The sequence below is a fragment of the Fundulus heteroclitus genome, unplaced genomic scaffold (genome assembly GCF_011125445.2).
Source record: "Fundulus heteroclitus isolate FHET01 unplaced genomic scaffold, MU-UCD_Fhet_4.1 scaffold_56, whole genome shotgun sequence".
NCBI classification, from domain to species: domain Eukaryota; kingdom Metazoa; phylum Chordata; class Actinopteri; order Cyprinodontiformes; family Fundulidae; genus Fundulus; species Fundulus heteroclitus.
The window spans coordinates 292,810-312,066 of record NW_023396989.1 but is presented as its reverse complement, the minus strand read 5'-3'; the positions used below and the strand labels follow the sequence as shown (position 1 = coordinate 312,066).

At 48.9% G+C, this 19,257-nt stretch overlaps 2 protein-coding genes across 2 annotated transcripts; both read left to right on the top strand.

The window, feature by feature from the left end:
* The first annotated feature begins 5,647 nt into the window (after window positions 1–5,647).
* Window positions 5,648–16,853, top strand: klhl18 (kelch-like family member 18). Its single transcript, XM_036132955.1, has 10 exons — window positions 5,648–5,818; window positions 7,023–7,153; window positions 8,223–8,363; window positions 8,438–8,636; window positions 14,137–14,297; window positions 14,430–14,566; window positions 15,531–15,753; window positions 15,825–15,929; window positions 16,012–16,123; window positions 16,199–16,853. Exons 1-10 carry the CDS (start codon window positions 5,690–5,692, stop codon window positions 16,583–16,585), a joined length of 1,725 nt encoding a protein of 574 aa, XP_035988848.1. The 5' UTR covers window positions 5,648–5,689; the 3' UTR covers window positions 16,586–16,853.
* On the top strand, window positions 16,808–18,046 carry LOC118561089 (apical junction molecule-like). Its single transcript, XM_036132870.1, has 3 exons — window positions 16,808–16,855; window positions 17,210–17,629; window positions 17,801–18,046. Exons 1-3 carry the CDS (start codon window positions 16,811–16,813, stop codon window positions 18,044–18,046), a joined length of 711 nt encoding a protein of 236 aa, XP_035988763.1. The 5' UTR covers window positions 16,808–16,810.
* The last annotated feature ends 1,211 nt before the right edge of the window (window positions 18,047–19,257 follow it).

Sequence of the window (19,257 nt, the reverse complement as noted above, 5' to 3'; positions counted from 1 at the left end):
AAGCACAGAAGCTCACATTGACCCAGGAGTACTTTCTATGTTAGAGAAGACAGAGCAGAGACACAGAAAGCACAGCTCACATTGACCCAGGAGTACTTTCTATGGTAGATGGTAATAGAGGATGATCTGCCTCCCCTGATGATGTCACAGCTAACAGAACGCCAGACCAGGTGTACCTTCTATTAAGAGAAAAATGACAGAGAATAAAAAGTTAAAAGCTGAAATAACAACAAACAATGCAGACTGGAGAGCAGTAGGAGAACTCAGCAGAGAGAAAGAAATAGACCCTGATGTCCTCCAGCAGCCTAAGCCTACTGGAGGACAGGAAGGTTTTCAGAGAGTTAAAGCAGCAGGAAGGGAGTTCTGTCCACGATGAAAGCTCGTCCAGTTCAGCGGCTGCAGCAGAACTGCAACAGAGCGTGAACCCCAGCAGACATTCACTGGGTCAGATGGTGCTGGAGGCGGACGGATCACCGGACAGTGGCATTTATTTAGAACCAGGTAAGAAGCGTGGAATATCCCCGTGATTCAGCGATGCAGGGCCGGGTTACGTTAAAACCTGCAGCCTGTTCACTAAAATAACAGCGCTCATTATTAGTCTGTTATCATTAATGCAGATTTACTGCATTAATGATAACTGCGCTCATTATTAGTCTGTTATCATTTATGCAGATTTACTGCATTAATGATAACTGCGCTCATTATTAGTCTGTTATCATTAATGCAGATTTACTGCATTAATGATAACAGTGCTCATTATTAGTCTGCCACCATCGTCCCAAAGCTGCATTTCTTCACAGCGCTGCACCGATGGCAGGACGCTGTAGAGAAATGCAGGCAGATGGAAACAACATGAGCTTCTATGTTGGAGTAAACTTTAAAATAATAAAGGAAATAAAAGCAGGACCTGTGGCAGCAGCCTGGTTATCGTTTAATTTTCTGAACGCAGTCTCAGTCAGAAACGCCTCATCATCTCTGCAGACACCAGGAGGCATTAAACGGTTTTAATGGACAACTTCTGCTACCTGACTTTTATTAAAGACATTATTTGTTATAACAAGAAAAGAAAAACAGCTGTTCTGTCATCAGAGGTTCAGTAACATTACAACAAAGCAGAAGAAAAACCTTTGATTTGATTTTTCTGACTTTAATAAGAAAATATTCCTATTTCCAGTGAAATGTTTCTGATTATTCTAGCGGTTCTGGATGACGGTTCTCGTGTCAGACGGCCTCCGTGTTCTAAAGAGGTCCTCTGGTCTCCAGGGTCCAATCAGCAGCTTTTCCAGCTCTAACATCCTGGCAGCCTGGAGCTGGACACAGATCAGCTGCTGCTTCTGCACTGAAGGTTGTGATCTGGACTAGGTAACACTTCCAGCTTCATCAGTCACTCCTCACAGCGACTGACCGGCCACACACCTGCAGATTAACAGGAAATCCCTTTTTGAGATGAATAAGGGCTGCTTTCATTTCCTGTTCTTTCCTCAAAGTAAATCAGCTATCAACCAGCTTCATCTGCAGGATTCTACCTGAAGGCCAAACCGTCTCCACTGACCCACCTGTCCACACCACCACTCCTCCTCCTACAACGTGATGTTCCTGTAGAGATGCTCCACAGATGTTCCTCAGTTTTCCTGGATGACTTTAAATTTCCTGCATCTAAATTCTCACAAGACAGAAGTTATAATCTTTGGACCAGAGTCCTCAAAAAATAAACTTCTTAACCAATCACTTAATCTGGATGGCATTAACTTGGCCTCTGGTAATAAAGTTAAAAATCTTGGTGTTATTTTCGACCAAGACATGTCATTTAAATCCCATATTAAACAGGTTTCCAGAGCTTCCTTTTTTCACCTCAGGAATATCGCCAAAATTAGAAACATTCTGTCCAGGAGTGATGCTGAAAAACTGGTCCATGCATTTGTTACTTCATCAAAGTTGGTTACTTATTTGGATTCCTCCAGAGGAGCTGGCCTAGTGGCTGCAGAGGAGACAGTGGGACCAAAATCTGGGCCTCCCTGCTGTAGCTGCTGCCCCCCCGACCCGATGGATTGTTTTTTATATTTAGACATGGTTCCTCATAAGAAAGTCCGGTTCTGGAACCCTAAAGTTAAGCCTTTCCTATCTGCCCAGAGCAAACAGGTCCAAGCCTGATCCCAGAACCCAGAACCCAGAACCCAGCGGCTCTTTCTCCAGACAGTGGGACCAGAATCTGGACCTGAATCAGGAGCTGCCGTCAGAACCTCACATTCTCCTCTTGATTCTTTTTAGATCTGCGTTTTGTGGACGGGGGGAGTCTCACGTTTCATTCTGTGCGTATCTAAGCTGTGTAAAGGCGACCGGCTCCTGGTTCTGCAGGCTGGAACACCTGATGGTCCTCCATGTTCTTCCTGCTCTGACACACCTTGCTGGAGCTGAAAGCTGATTGGCTGCAGCCTCTCTGCTCTGACACGTGATTGGTAGATCAGAGCTCAGAGCTGTTTCTGTTTTCAGGAAGTGAAACTCACACAGTCACTGCGACCGAGAGCAGAAATGGATCAGAACCAGCTGGACCCAGAAACCTTCTCCTGTTCCACGTGTCTGGTTCTACTGAAGGAAGATCACTGTCAGCGCGCAGAGAGTCCACATCATCCAGCATCAAGATCCGTCCTCTGAGCTGCTGTGAGTGTGTGTCAGAGGTCAGAGTTCAGCTACAGGACGACCTGAGAGACGCACTGAGGTGGAGGTTTCACTGCCAGAACCAGAACCAGGACCAGGACCAGAACCAAAGAGCAGAGCTGGATTCCTGAGATATTCATGTAAAATCTCACTGGATCCAAACACAGCACACAGTTTTCTGTCACTTTCAGAGGAGAACAGGAAGATGACATTGATAAATCAACCTCAGTCTGATTCTAGTCATCCAGACAGATTCACTGTTTGGTTTCAGGTTCTGAGTAGAGAGAGTCTGACTGGACCTCGTTACTGGGAGGTGGAGAGGAGCGGGTTAGGTTCTGTAGCAGTCGCCTACAAGAATATCAGCAGAGCAGGAGGAGAGAGTTTATTTGGAAATAATGACAAATCCTGGGCATTAGATTGTTCCCTGAATGAATTTAGTCACAACAGCATCTGGACCTCCATCTCAGGTTCTGGTTCCTCCAGACTAGGAGTGTACCTGGACCACAGAGCAGGTATTCTGTCCTTCTACAGCGTCTCTAAAACCACGACTCTCCTCCAGAGTCCAGACCACCTTCACTCAGCCGCTACATGCTGGGTTTATGTTTATTATGGAGGTTCTGCTGAGTTCTGCAAACCCAGATAGAGAGAACCCACTGAAGGTTCAGTGACTTTGATTCTGGTTTTTAAATCTCCAGCAGATTATTTTCTTCATCATTGTTGTTTTTATGTCTAAACTGCTCAGAAATCAGTAGAACTGATGTTCTGGTTCTGTTGGGTTTCTTCATTTCTCATCATTACTGATCAGAACCAGAATATTTGCTGTTTTTCCTCCTTGTTGCTTTCAGCAGCAAAAACTGTGAACTCAGCAATAAAACGTCAAATGATTCCCAGGTTGAGAAGGTGATCCAGTTCTTTGATCCGGTTCTGGTTTGGACCCGTTTTGTTGAGTCCAGACACACCTGAGACAACAGATATCCTCTAATATTGTAAATTTCTCATCTGACAATGATCATATTTTGAATGTTTTATGTTTAATCATTAATTTAAAACATCCTAAAGGTAAATATAACAAAATCATCAGAACCCTAATTAGTATTTCAGTAAAAATGACAATCAGCTGTAAAATGTAGTTTGATTTGAAACATAAAATTTACAGGATGGGTTTAGCAGCAAAATCTGTAATAAAGGGAGATATAATGTGAATTTATGGTATTTTCTAATGGTGCAACAGATTTATACCACAATTTTGACCTAAATTTAATACTTTTGGTGAACCTTAGTGTTTTTAATAAATAAAGGCTTTAAGTATTAAAGTGAGAGATTTTTTCTATCCACTGAGTCACTTTATTTTATTTTTCTGTTGATGTTAAACAGTTATTTTTTTTAGCATGATCTTAGATTTTATTTGTACTTTTTTGTATTTCAGATTTCTTCTGACCCAAAATGTTGAAAACGTGGAGAGCACATAGGTGTCTTTGGTCAGCTCCACGCTAAGGACCTCTGGGTTAGAAGCTCCAGGAAGATCATTGGAAAAACTCCAGTGATCCAATCATCATATTCTCTACTGCAGAAACAGGTAAACAACCACAGCAGGAAGCTATATGCGCTGCTGCAGGCAGGGGGCGCCACATAGCCACAGGTGGAGTAGTGCACCAGGCACGTGAACATCGTCAGGTGGACACCTGCCCAGGTCCCCCATCAGGAACCGCCACTGCTCACATCACCAGTTTTCGCTTTAAGGTGGAGACTAAATAATAGTAATTCTTTCTAAAAGTCCAACAAATGTTATGAAAAACTTCCGAATTTTTTTACAATCTGCCCATAAGCTATTTTTTTTCCAGCTCAATGTGTTCAAAAGCCTAATTGGTTGGAAACCTGCTTAATTTTGGCAACACTGACTACACTATTGCTATTTGTTTGTTCGTTACAGTAGTCACAGAGCCACTGCCCCCATATATATATATATATATATATATATATATATATATATATATATATATATATATATATATATATATATATATGTATATGTATATATATATGTGTGTGTTTGTGTGTGTGCACAATGCCCCGAAATGAGCCACCTCCTTGCGCACACCTGACCAGCCTATCTCTCTTCCTCACGTGAACTCGCGCGGTCAGGTTAGTGACGACAGCTTCAGTTGAAAGATCATTTTCCAAGCTGAAAATAATCAAAACTAAACTAAGAAGCCTGTGTGGAGAAGAAAGGCTCTCTGACCTTCTTCTGCTTGCCATTGAAAAAGACATTGAGGTAAACCACAGCGAGGTCATCAACATCTTTAAAGACATGGCACCAAGGAGGACGCTGCTTTAAGTAGTACGCTTTAGTCTGTTCTGGTGGTGGTGTGACTTTTTTCCATTGAAAACTCACGTTTAGAGAATGTTACAAATAAAAGTCAAATTTAATTCAACATGCGTGTGTATTTATTTAGGAAACGCTCCTCACCTGCAGGGAAAGTGGCTCCGCCTCCCTCCAGGTGGAGAGGCAGCTCTCCAAAGGTTTTTCCTAAAATGCTGTTTGCTGTGATTTCTGTTATTTGGGGGGGGGGTCTTCATCATCGTGGGGGGAAACCTCCTGGTCTCCCTCCTCTGGATGTCGATCTGGGCCACAGCCACGACTTCATCTGACGGTGAAAACAGCAAATAATTTATTTTTAATTAGTTATCTTAATGCGGGCAGCATCTGAAACCTCCTAATTCTCATTTAATACACCCTGTCAGGCTCCTGGCCCTGTGCGGGCTGCCCATGGGGCCCATACAACATCTCTATGGCCCCATGTAGGGCAGCCTGTCCCCCCCAGCATGGCTCTGCATGGGCTCCATGTAGTGCAGCCTGCCCCCCCCCCCCCACACTATGCCCAGTGAAGCCCCTGTAGCCCACCTAGGACCCTCATGGGGCCCACAGAAACTTCCCTGTTTTGGTCAGAACGCTTTTATTTTGAAGGCCGGCTGCCCTGCGCCGGAAGTGCGTAGCTACGGCGGCTCGCGAGACTCAGTCCGCCTCCAGGTCATCATGGGAGACTCCGTGTGCGAAGAGCTCGAAGACCTGGTCCACTTCTCCGTGCCAGACCTGCCCGCGAGGGGCTATGTCGTCATGGAGGAGGTCCGACGTCAAGGCAAACTGTGTGACGTCACGCTCAAGGTAAGAACCGCGGCGCTGCGGTTAGCTCACGAGCTAGCAGGAAGCTAGGTTGCTGCTAGCTGCTAGCAGGGAGACCTTTTGACCCGCAGACAGCTGATCGGATCAGCTACGGATCATCGGGACTGACAACGTGACCACACCTGTCCGCAGACAGGAAGTGGGTCACCTGCGCTGCTGCCCAGTAACCAATCACCAGGCGGCAGTGGTTCTGACGGAGCAGGACGGGTCCAGGTGTTGGATGGAGGTGTAGCTATCAGTCACGTGTCTTAAGGCGGTAGAACCAACCAGAGTCCAACAGAACTGACCAGGTTCCAACAGAACCGACCAGAGTCCAAACAGAACCAACCAGGGTCCAACAGAACCGACCAGAGTCCAACAGAACCGACCAGGGTCCAAACAGAACCGACCAGAGTCCAAACAGAACCGACCAGGGTCCAACAGAACCGACCAGAGTCCCAACAGAACCGGACCCCAGGTTCCAACAGAACCAACCAGGTTCCAACAGAACCGACCAGAGTCCAACAGAACCAACCAGGTTCCAACAGAACCGACCAGGGCGCAACAGAACCAACCAGGTTCCAACAGAACCGACCAGGGTCCAAACAGAACCGACCAGGGCGCAACAGAACCAACCAGGTTCCAACAGAACCGACCAGGGTCCAACAGAACCAGAACCGACCAGGGTCCAAACAGAACCGACCAGGGCCAAACAGAACCGACCAGGGTCCAAACAGAACCGACCAGGGTCCAACAGAACCAGAACCAACCAGAGTCCAACAGAACCAACCAGGTTCCAACAGAACCGACCAGGGTCCAAACAGAACCGACCAGAGTCCAAACAGAACCGACCAGGGTCCAAACAGAACCGACCAGGGCCAAACAGAACCGACCAGGGTCCAAACAGAACCGACCAGGGTCCAACAGAACCAGAACCGACCAGGGTCCAAACAGAACCGACCAGGGTCCAACAGAACCAGAACCGACCAGGGTCCAAACAGAACCGACCAGGGCGCAACAGAACCGACCAGAGTCCAACAGAACCGACCAGGGTCCAAACAGAACCGACCAGGGTCCAAACAGAACCGACCAGGGTCCAAACTGGGACCTGGTTGGCTGTCAGTCTGATCACCTGGGTGACTTTGGGTCAGGGTTGTATTATGGGAGCAGAACCCAGGCAGGTAACAGGTGTTCCTTGTTCCTGCAGGTGGGAGAACACAAGTTCAGCGCTCACCGGATCGTGCTGGCCGCCTCCATCCCGTACTTCCACGCCATGTTCACCAACGACATGGTGGAGTGCAAGCAGGACGAGATCCTCATGCAGGGCATGGACCCCAGGTACCGGTGCTGCCGGACCGCTGCCTCCAGTCTGGCCCGGGTTAGCCGAGGGTTAGCTGAGGGTTAGCCCGGGTTAGCTGAGGGTTAGCCCGGGTTAGCTGAGGGTTAGCCCAGGTTAGCTGAGGGTTAGCCCGGGTTAGCTGAGGGTTAACCCGGGTTAGCCCAGTCTAACACAGTCTAACCCAGTTTGTCTCAGATTAACCAAGTTTGTCCAAGACTAACTCAGTTTGTCCCAGATTAACCCCGTTTGTCCCATTTTAACCCAGTCTGTCCCATTCTAACACAGTTTGTCCCAGCCTAACCCAGTCTGTCCCAGTCTAACCCAGTCTGTCCCAGTCTGTCCTAGTCTAAGCCAGTTTGTCCCAGTCTAACCCAGTCTCTCCCAGTCTAACCCAGTCTGTCCCAGACTAACCCAGTTTGTCGCAGTCTGTCCCAATCTAACCCAGTTTCTCCCAATCTGTCCCAGTCTAACCCAGTTTGTCCCACTCTAACCCAGTCTGTCCTAGTCTAACCCAGTCTGTCCCAGACTAACCCAGCTTGTCCCAGTCTAACCCAGTCTGTCCCGGTCTAACCCAGTTTCTCCCAATCTGTCCTAGTCTAACCCAGTCTGTCCCAGACTAACCCAGCTTGTCCCAGGCTAACCCAGGCTAACCCAGTCTGTCCCAGTCTAACCCAGTCTGTCCCAGTCTGTCCCAGCCTAACCCAGCTTGTCCCAGTCTAAGCCAGCCTGTCCCAGTCTAACCCAGTCTGTCTCAGTCTAACCCAGCTTGTCCCAGTCTAACCCAGTTTGTCCCAGCCTAACCCAGTTTGTCCCACTCTAATCCAGTCTGTCCCAGTCTGTCCCAGTCTAACCCAGTCTAAGCCAGTTTCTCCCAGTCTAACCCAGTTTGTCCCAGCCTAACCCAGTTTGTCCCACCCTTATCCAGTCTGTCCCAGTCTAACCCAGTCTAAGCCAGTTTCTCCCAGTCTAACCCAGCTTGTCCCAGTCTAACCCAGCTTGTCCCAGTCTAACCCAGTCTGTCCCAGTCTAACCCAGTCTGTCCCAGTCTAACCTGCCGGTGTGTTGCAGCGCCCTGGAGGCCCTCATCAACTTCGCCTACAGCGGCCATGTTGCCATCGACCAGCAGAACGTTCAGGCTCTCCTGATTGGCTCCAGCTTCCTGCAGCTGCAGAACGTCAAGGACGCCTGCTGCTCCTTCCTGCAGGAGAGGTGAGCGCCACCGCACATGCTCAGTACGGGCCGTGACGTCACGGGTGATGGAACGGCGTGCCGTCTGGTTCCAGGTTGCACCCCAAAAACTGCCTGGGCGTGCGTCAGTTCGCAGAGACCATGATGTGCACGACGCTGTACGACTCGGCCAACACCTTCCTGCACCAGCACTTCGTGGACGTCTCGCTGTCGGAGGAGTTCCTGGGTCTGAGGGCGGAGGAGGTTCTGGAGCTGGTGGGCTGTGATGAGCTCAACGTCAAAGCAGAGGAGCAGGTGAGGAACTTACCTGAAGGGGGAGGGGTTATTCTCGGTACACCTGCTCCAGAACCTAAGATCTCTAGGTTCTGGTCCGGTTCTGCTGCGTGGTGGGACCTCTGTTCTCCTGGTTCCCTCTCTAGTCTTTAACCCGCGACTCAAGTCCTGAGGAACGACCTGCAACAAGTCAGCTGACCCAATATCTCATTTTTTTATTTTTTATTTGGAAAGGCAGGTTACATTTACTTATAACAAACCAGCTTCCACAACAAGGGAAATATAACAAGCCAGTCCTGGATTTCTGTTGTAATTAATGAACAACCGTAACAGAAGAGTGAGTGGGGGGGTCTGATTTTTCTTCTGTTAGGAGAAAACTCGGTCAGGAAGGTAATTTTACCATTAACCTGAACGCAGGTGAAATATACAGCAGCAGAGTATTTATATGTGACAGACATATTTAGTCCATTACTGATTTAACGTAGTTTATCCATTTGCAGCAGAACTTGAAGAACGATTCCCTTCGACTTTGAACAGAAAAGGAAAACTTCTCCAGAACGTAAATGTCCTCCACAGTATTGACCCGCTGTAGGAGCTTCAGGCTGTAACCATCTGCTGGTGATTGTCTTTCTGCTTGCTGCTGGAAGCATTAACAGCAGGTTTTATCTGATGTTATCTAGTATAGTGATTCACATTTATACAGGATTATTTCAGTAAATATGGTATTAATGTGGAAACACGTCTGCTCCCAGAAACCTGTAATCTCCAGCCAGCTGCAGCAGATGTGATGGTGGTTTCCCCCGTTTGTCCACAGAGTCTCCAGCATGAGTCCCCCCCCCCCCCCCCCCCCCCGGTGTTTTACTGAACTGGAGTTATAAAATATCAAACAGTGTTTTTCTAACAGAACTGTCTCCAGGTGTTGGAGCTGGAGGTCATCCAGTGTAATTTATTAATCTGGCCCCAGGCTTCAGAGAGATAAATTTCCTTTATTTCTAGTTTCTGATGTAATCTGTGTCGCCGTGTTTAGAGGATAGAAGAACGTTCTACAGCATGGAGACAGTTTTTACATGAACCTGACTTCATCAGAGACAGGATCACATCAAAAAGTCCTGATTTGGCTGTTTCCAGATTGTCACGTATATTTTAGTTGAAATAGGCCCTAACCTGTAGATATCTAGAAAAATGGACCCTCTCCAACCGCTTTGATCTCTGAAGTTCCTCAAAACTCTGAAACACTCCCTTCGGGGTAAATGAATATTAATGAATATTAAGTGGTTAATCCTTTAAATCTCCCATCGTTCTTGTTTGGGTTAAAGGCTGAATCAAAGCCACACCGTCTGAGTATTTTTATCTGGTTAGCCAATTTACAAATTTTAATTACCTTTCTCCAAGAACCCAGCATTGTGTGTATCATTGAGTCATGTGGTATACTCAGCCCCTCTTGTAAATCCTTATCCATTAACACTGATAATAAAGGTATTCCTTCCACTGTTGTTCCCTCCAAATCTTTCCACCCTGCATCATAAGGAGAGCATAAACAGAATAATGGTTCTAACTGAGCTGCATAGTAATAAACCTGCAGATTAGGAAGAGCCAGTCCACCTTTCTCCTTCTTTATTCTGACCTTTACCTTTTTTCCTGCCAAATATCCTGAGTTATTAATCTTTCCCACTCTATGAAGCACCTTTCTGGTATCAGGATAGGTAAACGTTGAAATAGATAAAGGAAGAGAATAGATAAATAGATAAATAGATATAGGAAGCGTGGGAGAATGTTCATCCTAACCGACTCCACTCTGGAGTATAAATCAGATTTCATCTCTGTATGTCAGATTTCAGAACTGAAATTAGGGGCCTATGGTTGACTTAAAAACTCCTGGAAAAATCCCTGGCCAATGTGACTCCTGAATATTTTATGGATTCTGCTTCCAATTGTAGAGGTTCCTAATATTGTTCTGTGGGTTATAGTTTATCACTAAAACCTGAGTCCTGGTGATGTTTATCATGTAATCAGAGAGTTAGCCGTATTCCTCGATCGCCCCGTAAGCACAGGTAGAGATTGAGCTGAATTAGTTATATTTAACATTAAATCATCTGTGAACAATGATAACTGTTGTTCTCCAGATGTGAACTCCAGCTGTATCTGTCCTCTGTCTTATCCACTGACTTAACGGCCTCCTCATTATTATCATTATGCTCTAGATATTGTTTCATTTCAGTTTTCATATTCTCCTTAAAGTTTATACTATTTAATAAGTTTGTATTCAGTCTGCAGAACGTGGATCTGCTTCTTTTAGCCAGTTGAAGGCAGATATAGATTAAGCTGTGGTCTGAAATTAGACAAGATTTCCCAACTTTCTAATCTATGCACATCGTTTTTAAACATGAAGAAATAATCAATTTGTGAGTATACATTATGAGAGGAAGAATACTGTGTGTAGTCGTGACTGGCTCCATACATCCACCAGTCATTCTTTTACTGATATGTTTTGAGTTTGTTTTCCCATTAGACGAGTCCAGATTTGGGTTTAATCTAATATTAAAGTCCCCGGCACAGATCATTACACCCTGACTATTTGTTGCTGCTAATTCTAGGATTTTCTTGTAAAATGCCCAGTCGCGTAGACATTAACGAAACTTATCAGGATGCCGTCTATTATTCCTGTAATTAAAACATAACGACCCTCCCTGTCTTTATGTTCTGCAACATGTTCATAGTACAAGGAGCTCCATATTAAAACCCCTCTTTGCTTCCTGAACCCTGGGAAGAAAAATAGACAGATTAAAACCCCATTTTGTTGAGTTTGGCATGTTTAGAATCATCTAGGTGAGTTTCCTGCAGCATCGCTACTTGAACTTTATCTTTCCTGAGTTTAGATAAAACTCTCCAGCTCTTAATCGGGTTATTTATGCCATTTATAATGAAAGAAATCACCTTTAACTGTGTCCTCCCTATTTGTTTAATTTTCTGCAGCATGTCACTGAAGACCCTGAAAGCCCCCCCCCCCCACCACTGACTAGAACTACTGCAAACAGAATATAAAGATGTGAACCAGAAGCAAACATGTAAACATAAACCAAGCAGAAACAGAACGTGAGCAGGGTTCTAACCCTAACCGCCTAGAACGTTAAGGAGGACCCTGCAGGTGGCAGCAGCCCCAATAAGAGAGAACCACAAACAGACCTTCTTTGTTTTTAAGCCCCATCATCTTTAAATCAGCCTCTGTACATTTATCTCTGAGAGGAAAACCCACGGTGGGAGAATGATGGAACCTTCAGTTCTCAGGTGGGGATGTTCTCCTGAAAGCCCGGAGCCTCTCCCTGTACTTTTCTCCTCTTATAGAACCGGAGCAGCCTTTCTGTTTCCCCCCCCTCCTTTCTGCTCCAGGACAGCCGCTCAGTCTGCTCCTTCAGAGAAGCTGGAGATCTGATGACTTTAACTTTGTAGCCTATTTTAGCCGAGTCCTCGGTGGTTTTAGATCTTTATATTTCACACGCAGCCTCGCAGGGAAGAGCGTCTGAAACGGAACCCCGTTCTCCTTCAGGACCCTCCCAGCCTCGGTGTATTCTCTGGGTGGATAATCATGATCCAGATTTATTCTTTTTCCACACCAGACAAAACCTTTACCCTGCCAAGCCTCTCGAAGCAACCGCTCTTTAGTTTTGAATCTCTGAAATTTCACAACGATCGACCGTGGCGGCGTTCCTTGGTTTCCTGGTGGAACCCTCTCAGTTCTTGAAGTAGAGTTTCCAGGCTAGCCATTCCGTGCTGTTAGCTTACGATGACGAAACGTTAGCTGTACCTGTTGGTGAATTTATCGTCCTCCATCTTCTAATTATGTCACCGTTGGAGCTTCGTTATGGTCTTACCTCCTCTAGGTGGCTTTCTCTGGGCTAAATTACTCAGCTGAAGGGGATAATTCAGTTTTTTCTCCGGTCGTCTGGGTGTCTCTCTACTGAGTGGCCATTCTCACCGTGTTCCGGCCAGAACTTCCCCAATATGTCATTTAATCAGAACTTTTTAGAAGGTCCGGTTCTCCGCCAGAACAACCAGGAAGAGGAACTGAACTTGAAAAAGGTCAGAAGATCAGAGCTCAAGTTGCTGTTTACTGAAACCAACGTTCCAAGCCCAGAAAACCTGGATAAAGCGAGCGGTACCAACCAGAACCTGGGTTTCTGTTCTGGACCCAGATGACCAGCTGAACCAGGACAGACCTGCATGTATAATATCTGACGAGTAGAACCAGATTATTCAGTTCTAAAACCGGCTAAAAGCCACTTTCTGACCAGGTAGATTTTATTAGACATTACTGTGGTTCTGCTGCGGTCTAAACTGGGCCGGACCAGAACCACAGACTTACTGTGAAAAGGTCTCAGTTTACCTGATAACCTTAATGCTGTAAACTGAGCAGCGCTTAGCGTGTGCTTTAACAGCCGGTTGTCTCGGTTTGGGTTCATATCCGGGTCAGAACCGGCAACACTTGGCCACGGATTCAAAATGATTTTTAAGGCTCTGGGTTTTAATTAACAAGCTAAAAAAATCGGACTATGAGCATTTATTTAGACGTTTATTTCACACCATCCAAGACTAAAAACTGACTGAATGTGTCAGAATTATCAGACCGTTAGCGTAGCGATGCTACGTGCTAAGCTAACGGTACGACACGGATGTTTCAGAGCTACATAAAGCTCACGTTCATCAGAGGAGCTGTAAGCTAGCGCTAGCTGCTGTTAGCTTCACGGCCCAGTAACGGTTCTGTCTGGTTCCTTAGAGATGCTCCACACAACGTTCTGCTGCCTGAACACAGGAACACTGGAACAGTGAAAAAACAAACATGTTTTAATAATTTAATAAAAAGTTAAGGTGACCAAATACCTCTAAAGAAAACCAGGAACGTCTCTGATTTTTTTGGAGCGTCTCCTAATCTGCCACGCTAACGGCGTTCCGCTCAGATGTTCCGCTCAGATGTTCTGCTACGTCGGACAGCAGAACCGGGTAAACGCACTCAGCTAAACGTTTTTACTCCGTCATGATTCACTGAGTCCTGGGACTTTTGCCGGGGACAGGTCATCAGAAACGGGGACAGAGCCCAGAAATCAGGTCCTGGTCAGGATAGCGTTCCTCTTGTGGCTACAGACGGTGATGTTTACTCCTTGGTTCCTGCTGGTCAACAGGAATTACGTCACAGGATCGGCGTAACTATGAGAAAAAGTGACTTATAGTCCGAATAATACGGTAATATTGATCCCATCGGTCAATTAAGTTATTCCTCTTTGGTGAAAGTATGAGAAACTAGTTCCTGTTTTATTCTCTGGGCTCTGGGGATTCTGGGAAACGTAGTTTGACCAGACAGGAAGCTGATTCATTTCACTGGATGCAGTGAACCCAAACGGTTCTGCTTAACAGGTTCTGTGGATCTCTGAAAGCTGCAGAGAAAATGGCTGTAATGCTCTGAGGGAACCTGAGAGGAGCTTTGACTCTCTGGGCTTCATAGAGCGTTTCTCTGTCGTTACCTGTGCAGGTGTTTGAGGCGGTTCTGGCCTGGGTTCATCACGACCCGGACCAGAGGAAGACTCTGCTGCCGGAGCTGCTGTCCAAGATCCGACTTCCTCTCTGTCAACCTCAGTTCCTGTCGGATCGAGTCCAGCAGAATGAGCTGATTCGCTGCAGCCACAAGTGCAGGTGAGACCAAACACACCTGAGACGGGGCTAACCGGTGCCGCCCGCACCAGAACCACCTGCCACAGATGTCAGTCTGATTCTGTCTCTGCTGAGCCATTGATCCGTTTTCTGATCCGTTTGATCTCCTGTCAGGGATCTGGTGGACGAAGCCAAAGATTTCCACCTGGTTCTGGAGCGCCGTCCTCACCTTCCCTCCTTTAAAACCCGACAGAGGTGCTGCACATCCATCTCAGGGCTCATTTACGCCGTGGGAGGACTGAACAGCTCAGGTAGCTCCTCGTCTGCTAGCTGAGGTCACACACCTGAGCCCAGCTAGGGCCCAGGTAGAACTCAGTCAGGGCCCAGGTAGAACTCAGTCAGGGCCCAGGTAGAACACACCTGGAGCCCAGGTAGAACTCAGCTGGTGTCCAGGTAGAACCCTCCTGGGGTCCAGGTAGGACCCACCTGGGGTCCAGGTAGAACACACCTGGAGCCCAGGTAGAACTCAGCTGGTGTCCAGGTAGAACCCTCCTGGGGTCCAGGTAGGACCCACCTGGGGTCCAGGTAGCACTCAGCTGGTGTCCAGGTAGAACTCAGTCAGGGCCCAGGTAGAACACACCTGGAGCCCAGGTAGAACTCAGCTGGTGTCCAGGTAGAACCCTCCTGGGGTCCAGGTAGGACCCACCTGGGGTCCAGGTAGAACACACCTGGAGCCCAGGTAGAACTCAGCTGGTGTCCAGGTAGAACCCTCCTGGGGTCCAGGTAGGACCCACCTGGGGTCCAGGTAGCACTCAGCTGGTGTCCAGGTAGAACTCACCTGGTGTCCAGGTAGAACACACCTGGGGTCCAGGTAGGACCCACCTGGGGTCCAGGTAGGACACACCTGGGGTCCAGGTAGGACTCACCTGGGGTCCAGGTAGAACACACCTGGGGTCCAGGTAGAACACACTTGGGGTCCAGGTAGAGCTCAGTAAGGGTCCAGGTAGAACACACTTGGGGTCCAGGTAGAACTCACCTGGGATCCAGGTAGAACATACCTGGGGTCCAGGAAGGACCCACCTGGGGTCCAGGTCGAACACACCTTGGGTCCAGGTAGAACTCACCTGGGGTCCAGGTAGAGCTCAGTAAGGGTCCAGGTAGAACACACTTGGGGTCCAGGTAGAACTCACCTGGGATCCAGGTAGAACATACCTGGGGTCCAGGAAGGACACACCTGGGGTCCAGGTAGGGCTGATGCAGCTCTTTCTCTTGCAGGAGACTCCTTGAACTTGGTGGAGGTGTTTGACCCGGTGGGGAACTTCTGGGAACGCTGTCAGCCAATGAGGACGGCGCGCAGTCGAGTGGGTGTGGCCGTTGTTAATGGGCTGCTGTACGCCATTGGTGGATACGATGGCCAATCCCGACTGAGCACAGTGGAGGTGTATAACCCGGAGACGGACAGCTGGACTCGGGTGTCGAGCATGAACAGCCAGCGCAGGTGTGTGGTCCGATACGGTCAGTTCTGTTGTCCCCCAGCCGACCAATAACTGGAGCCGCTGTCGTCCTCAGCGCCATGGGAACGGTCGTCATCGACGGACACATCTATGTGTGCGGCGGCTACGACGGGAAGTCTTCCCTGAACTCAGTCGAGTGTTACTCTCCAGAAACGGACAGGTGAGTTCACCTGGGCCAGTGTTCCTCATGAATCGGGTAGTTGTGACTTCCTGTCATGTGACGCACCTGTGCTGCTGCTCAGGTGGACAGTGGTGACGGAGATGAGTGTGAGTCGCAGCGCCACCGGCGTGACCGTGTTTGATGGGCGGATCTTTGTGTCGGGCGGCCATGACGGGCTGCAGATCTTCAACACGGTCAGTGTGGCCTGATGATGATGTCAGCGTGATGTCACCGGTTTGTTCACCTGTCTGATGCCTCTACCTCTGCAGGTGGAGTACTATAACCACCACACGGACCGCTGGCATCCGGCGCCGGCCATGCTCAACAAGCGATGTCGTCACGGCGCGGCGGCGCTCGGCAGCCACATGTACGCCGCCGGAGGGTACGACGGCTCGGGCTTCCTTAGCGGCGTGGAGGTGTTCAGTTCGGCCTCGGCTCAGTGGAGCCTCCTGGTGGCCATGAACACGCGGCGCAGCCGGGTGTCGCTGGTGTCCACAGCAGGCCGTATGTACGCAGTGGGGGGGTACGACGGGCAGTCCAACCTCAGCTCTGTGGAGATGTACAACCCCGACACCAACCGCTGGGTGTTCATGGCACCCATGGCGAGCCATGAGGGCGGGGTCGGCGTCGGGTGCATCCCCCTGCAGCCTGCCTAGGTCCTGCCACATTACAGGACGGACACCTTGCTGCAGAAGGGGGCGGGGCCTCGAGCAGAAACCAACGAGCTTCACCACGGAGAGGCTCACACCTGCAGGCTGCTGCCGACCCCACGGCGTTCTGTGAAAAACTGTAGAGCTTGCAGAGGCCGACGTCCTGCTTGTAGGATTAATGATTTCTGATTGATCAGAAGAACGATGGGAGAACCTTAACGCTGCTAAGCCATGACACTGCGGCCTATAATGACCAACAGCCTGCAGGCGGAGGAGGCGGAGCTTCACTGTCTTCAGAGGGAGGAGGCGGAGCTTCACCGCCTTCAGAGGGAGGAGCAGAGGGAGGAGGCGGAGCTTCACCGCCTTCAGAGGGAGGAGGCGGAGCTTCACCGCCTTCAGAGGGAGGAGGCGGAGCTTCACCGCCTTCAGAGGGAGGAGGCGGAGCTTCACCGCCTTCAGACGGAGGAGGCGGAGCTTCACCGCCTTCAGAGGGAGGAGGCGGAGCTTCACCGCCTTCAGAGGGAGGAGCAGAGGGAGGAGGCGGAGCTTCACCGCCTTCAGAGGGAGGAGGCGGAGCTTCACCGCCTTCAGAGGGAGGAGGCGGAGCTTCACCGCCTTCAGAGAGAGGAGGCGGAGCTTCACCGCCTTCAGAGGGAAGAGGCGGAGCTTCACCGCCTTCAGAGGGAGGAGGCGGAGCTTCACCGCCTTCAGACGGAGGAGGCGGAGCTTCACCGCCTTCAGACGGAGGAGGTGGAGCTTCACCTCCTTCAGAGGGAAGAGGCGGAGCTTCACCGCCTTCAGAGGGAGGAGGCGGAGCTTCACCGCCTTCAGACGGAGGAGGCGGAGCTTCACCGCCTTCAGACGGAGGAGGTGGAGCTTCACCGCCTTCAGAGGGAAGAGGCGGAGCTTCACCGCCTTCAGACGGAGGAGGCGGAGCTTCACCATCGGCAGCTGGAGGAGGCGGAGCTTCACCGCCTTCAGATGGAGGAGGCGGAGCTTCACCGCCTTCAGGCGGAGGAGGCGGAGCTTCACTGCCTTCGGACGGAGGAGGCGGAGCTTCACCCCCGGCAGCTGGAGGAGGCGGAGCTTCACCGCCTTCAGATGGAGGAGGCGGAGCTTCACCGCCTTCGGACAGAGGAGGCGGAGCTTCACCGCCTTCAGATGGAGGAGGCGGAGCTTCACCGCCTTCGGACGGAGGAGGCGGAGCTTCACCCCCGGCAGCTGGAGGAGGCGGAGCTTCACCGCCTTCAGAGGGAGGAGGCGGAGCTTCACCGCCTTCAGATGGAGGAGGCGGAGCTTCACCGCCTTCAGATGGAGGAGGCGGAGCTTCACCGCCTTCAGGCGGAGGAGGCGGAGCTTCACCGTCTTCAGAGGGAGGAGGCGGAGCTTCACCGTCTTCAGACAGAGGAGGCGGAGCTTCACCGCCGGCAGCTGGAGGAGGCGGAGCCTTGTGGATATGGTGGTTGAGGCGGAGCTGGTGACAGCGTTCACACCTGGGTCAGGTGCTTACAGGAAGTTTACACGTATAGAAAGGTCACTGTGTTTCGTGCACACTGACTGGTTGTTTACGTGCACAGCTCAGTGTGCGTGCGCTAGCTGTTAGAAGTAATTTAATATAAAATAATTTATTCAAGCTAATGTGTCTGAGTCTCTTTGTTTTACCTGCCCAGTTTGGTTCTGATCGTTTCTCTGATCTGTCGCTAGGAGCCCTGTTCAGTAGTGTGACCAGACGTCTCTGACTTCACAGAGGGGAAGTGTTGCGTGTAGACTGTTATTACGGTAGAGCTGTTGCTCGCAGGAACAGGCGTTACGGTAGCTGGCTGCTGATAATATAAGGATGAGGAACAGAGCACACCACTAGATGGCGGTAATGATCCTTTTGGATGTGGTCAGCACCCATTAAAACTCGAAGAAGAAGAAGAGCGCACCACTTTTAAAACAGAAGAAGAAGTGGAAGTTCGTTGTCAACCGGTGGCAACTGAGCTGCTGAGTTATGTTAAGAGTGTTAATCGATTAATTTTATTCAGATTGGGCTGATCCTGTGATAAATGTTTGGTTTGTGTCCAGGTTAAAAAATAATCAATAAAAAGATAAAACCACGAGTTGCTGCTCGCATGAGTAAAAGACACTCAGATAAAATGTTACAGAATGATTGTAAACTCTTTGTAAGGCGCTAATCTGGTACGCTGGTTCTCCAGGAATCAACAAGGGTTCATCTAAAGATGTTTTAGAACTAATTGGTGACCTTTAGTTTATATTTCAGATAGTTATTATAAGTAGAGTTATTATAAGTTGCTTTGCTGATTAATGGTTGTGATTTATTGCATAGACCTCCAGGCTTAGATGTGCTTTTCTACTGTTTGGATATATGAAAGTTCCTCATGAAAAAATAGGAGTCAGTAACAGGAGAACAAGATCTGCATGATCTGAGAATTCAATTCAATTTTATTTATATAGCGTCAATTCATGAAACATGTCATCTCGAGGCACTTTACAAAATTACAATCAATCATATTATACAGATTAGGTCAAAAATGTCCTATATAAGGGAAACCCAGCAGGTTGCATCAAGTCTCTCCAAGCAGCATTCACTCCTCCTGAAAGAGCGTAGAGCCACAGTGGACAGTCGTCTGCATTGTTGATGGCTTTGCAGCAATCCCTCATACTGAGCATGCATG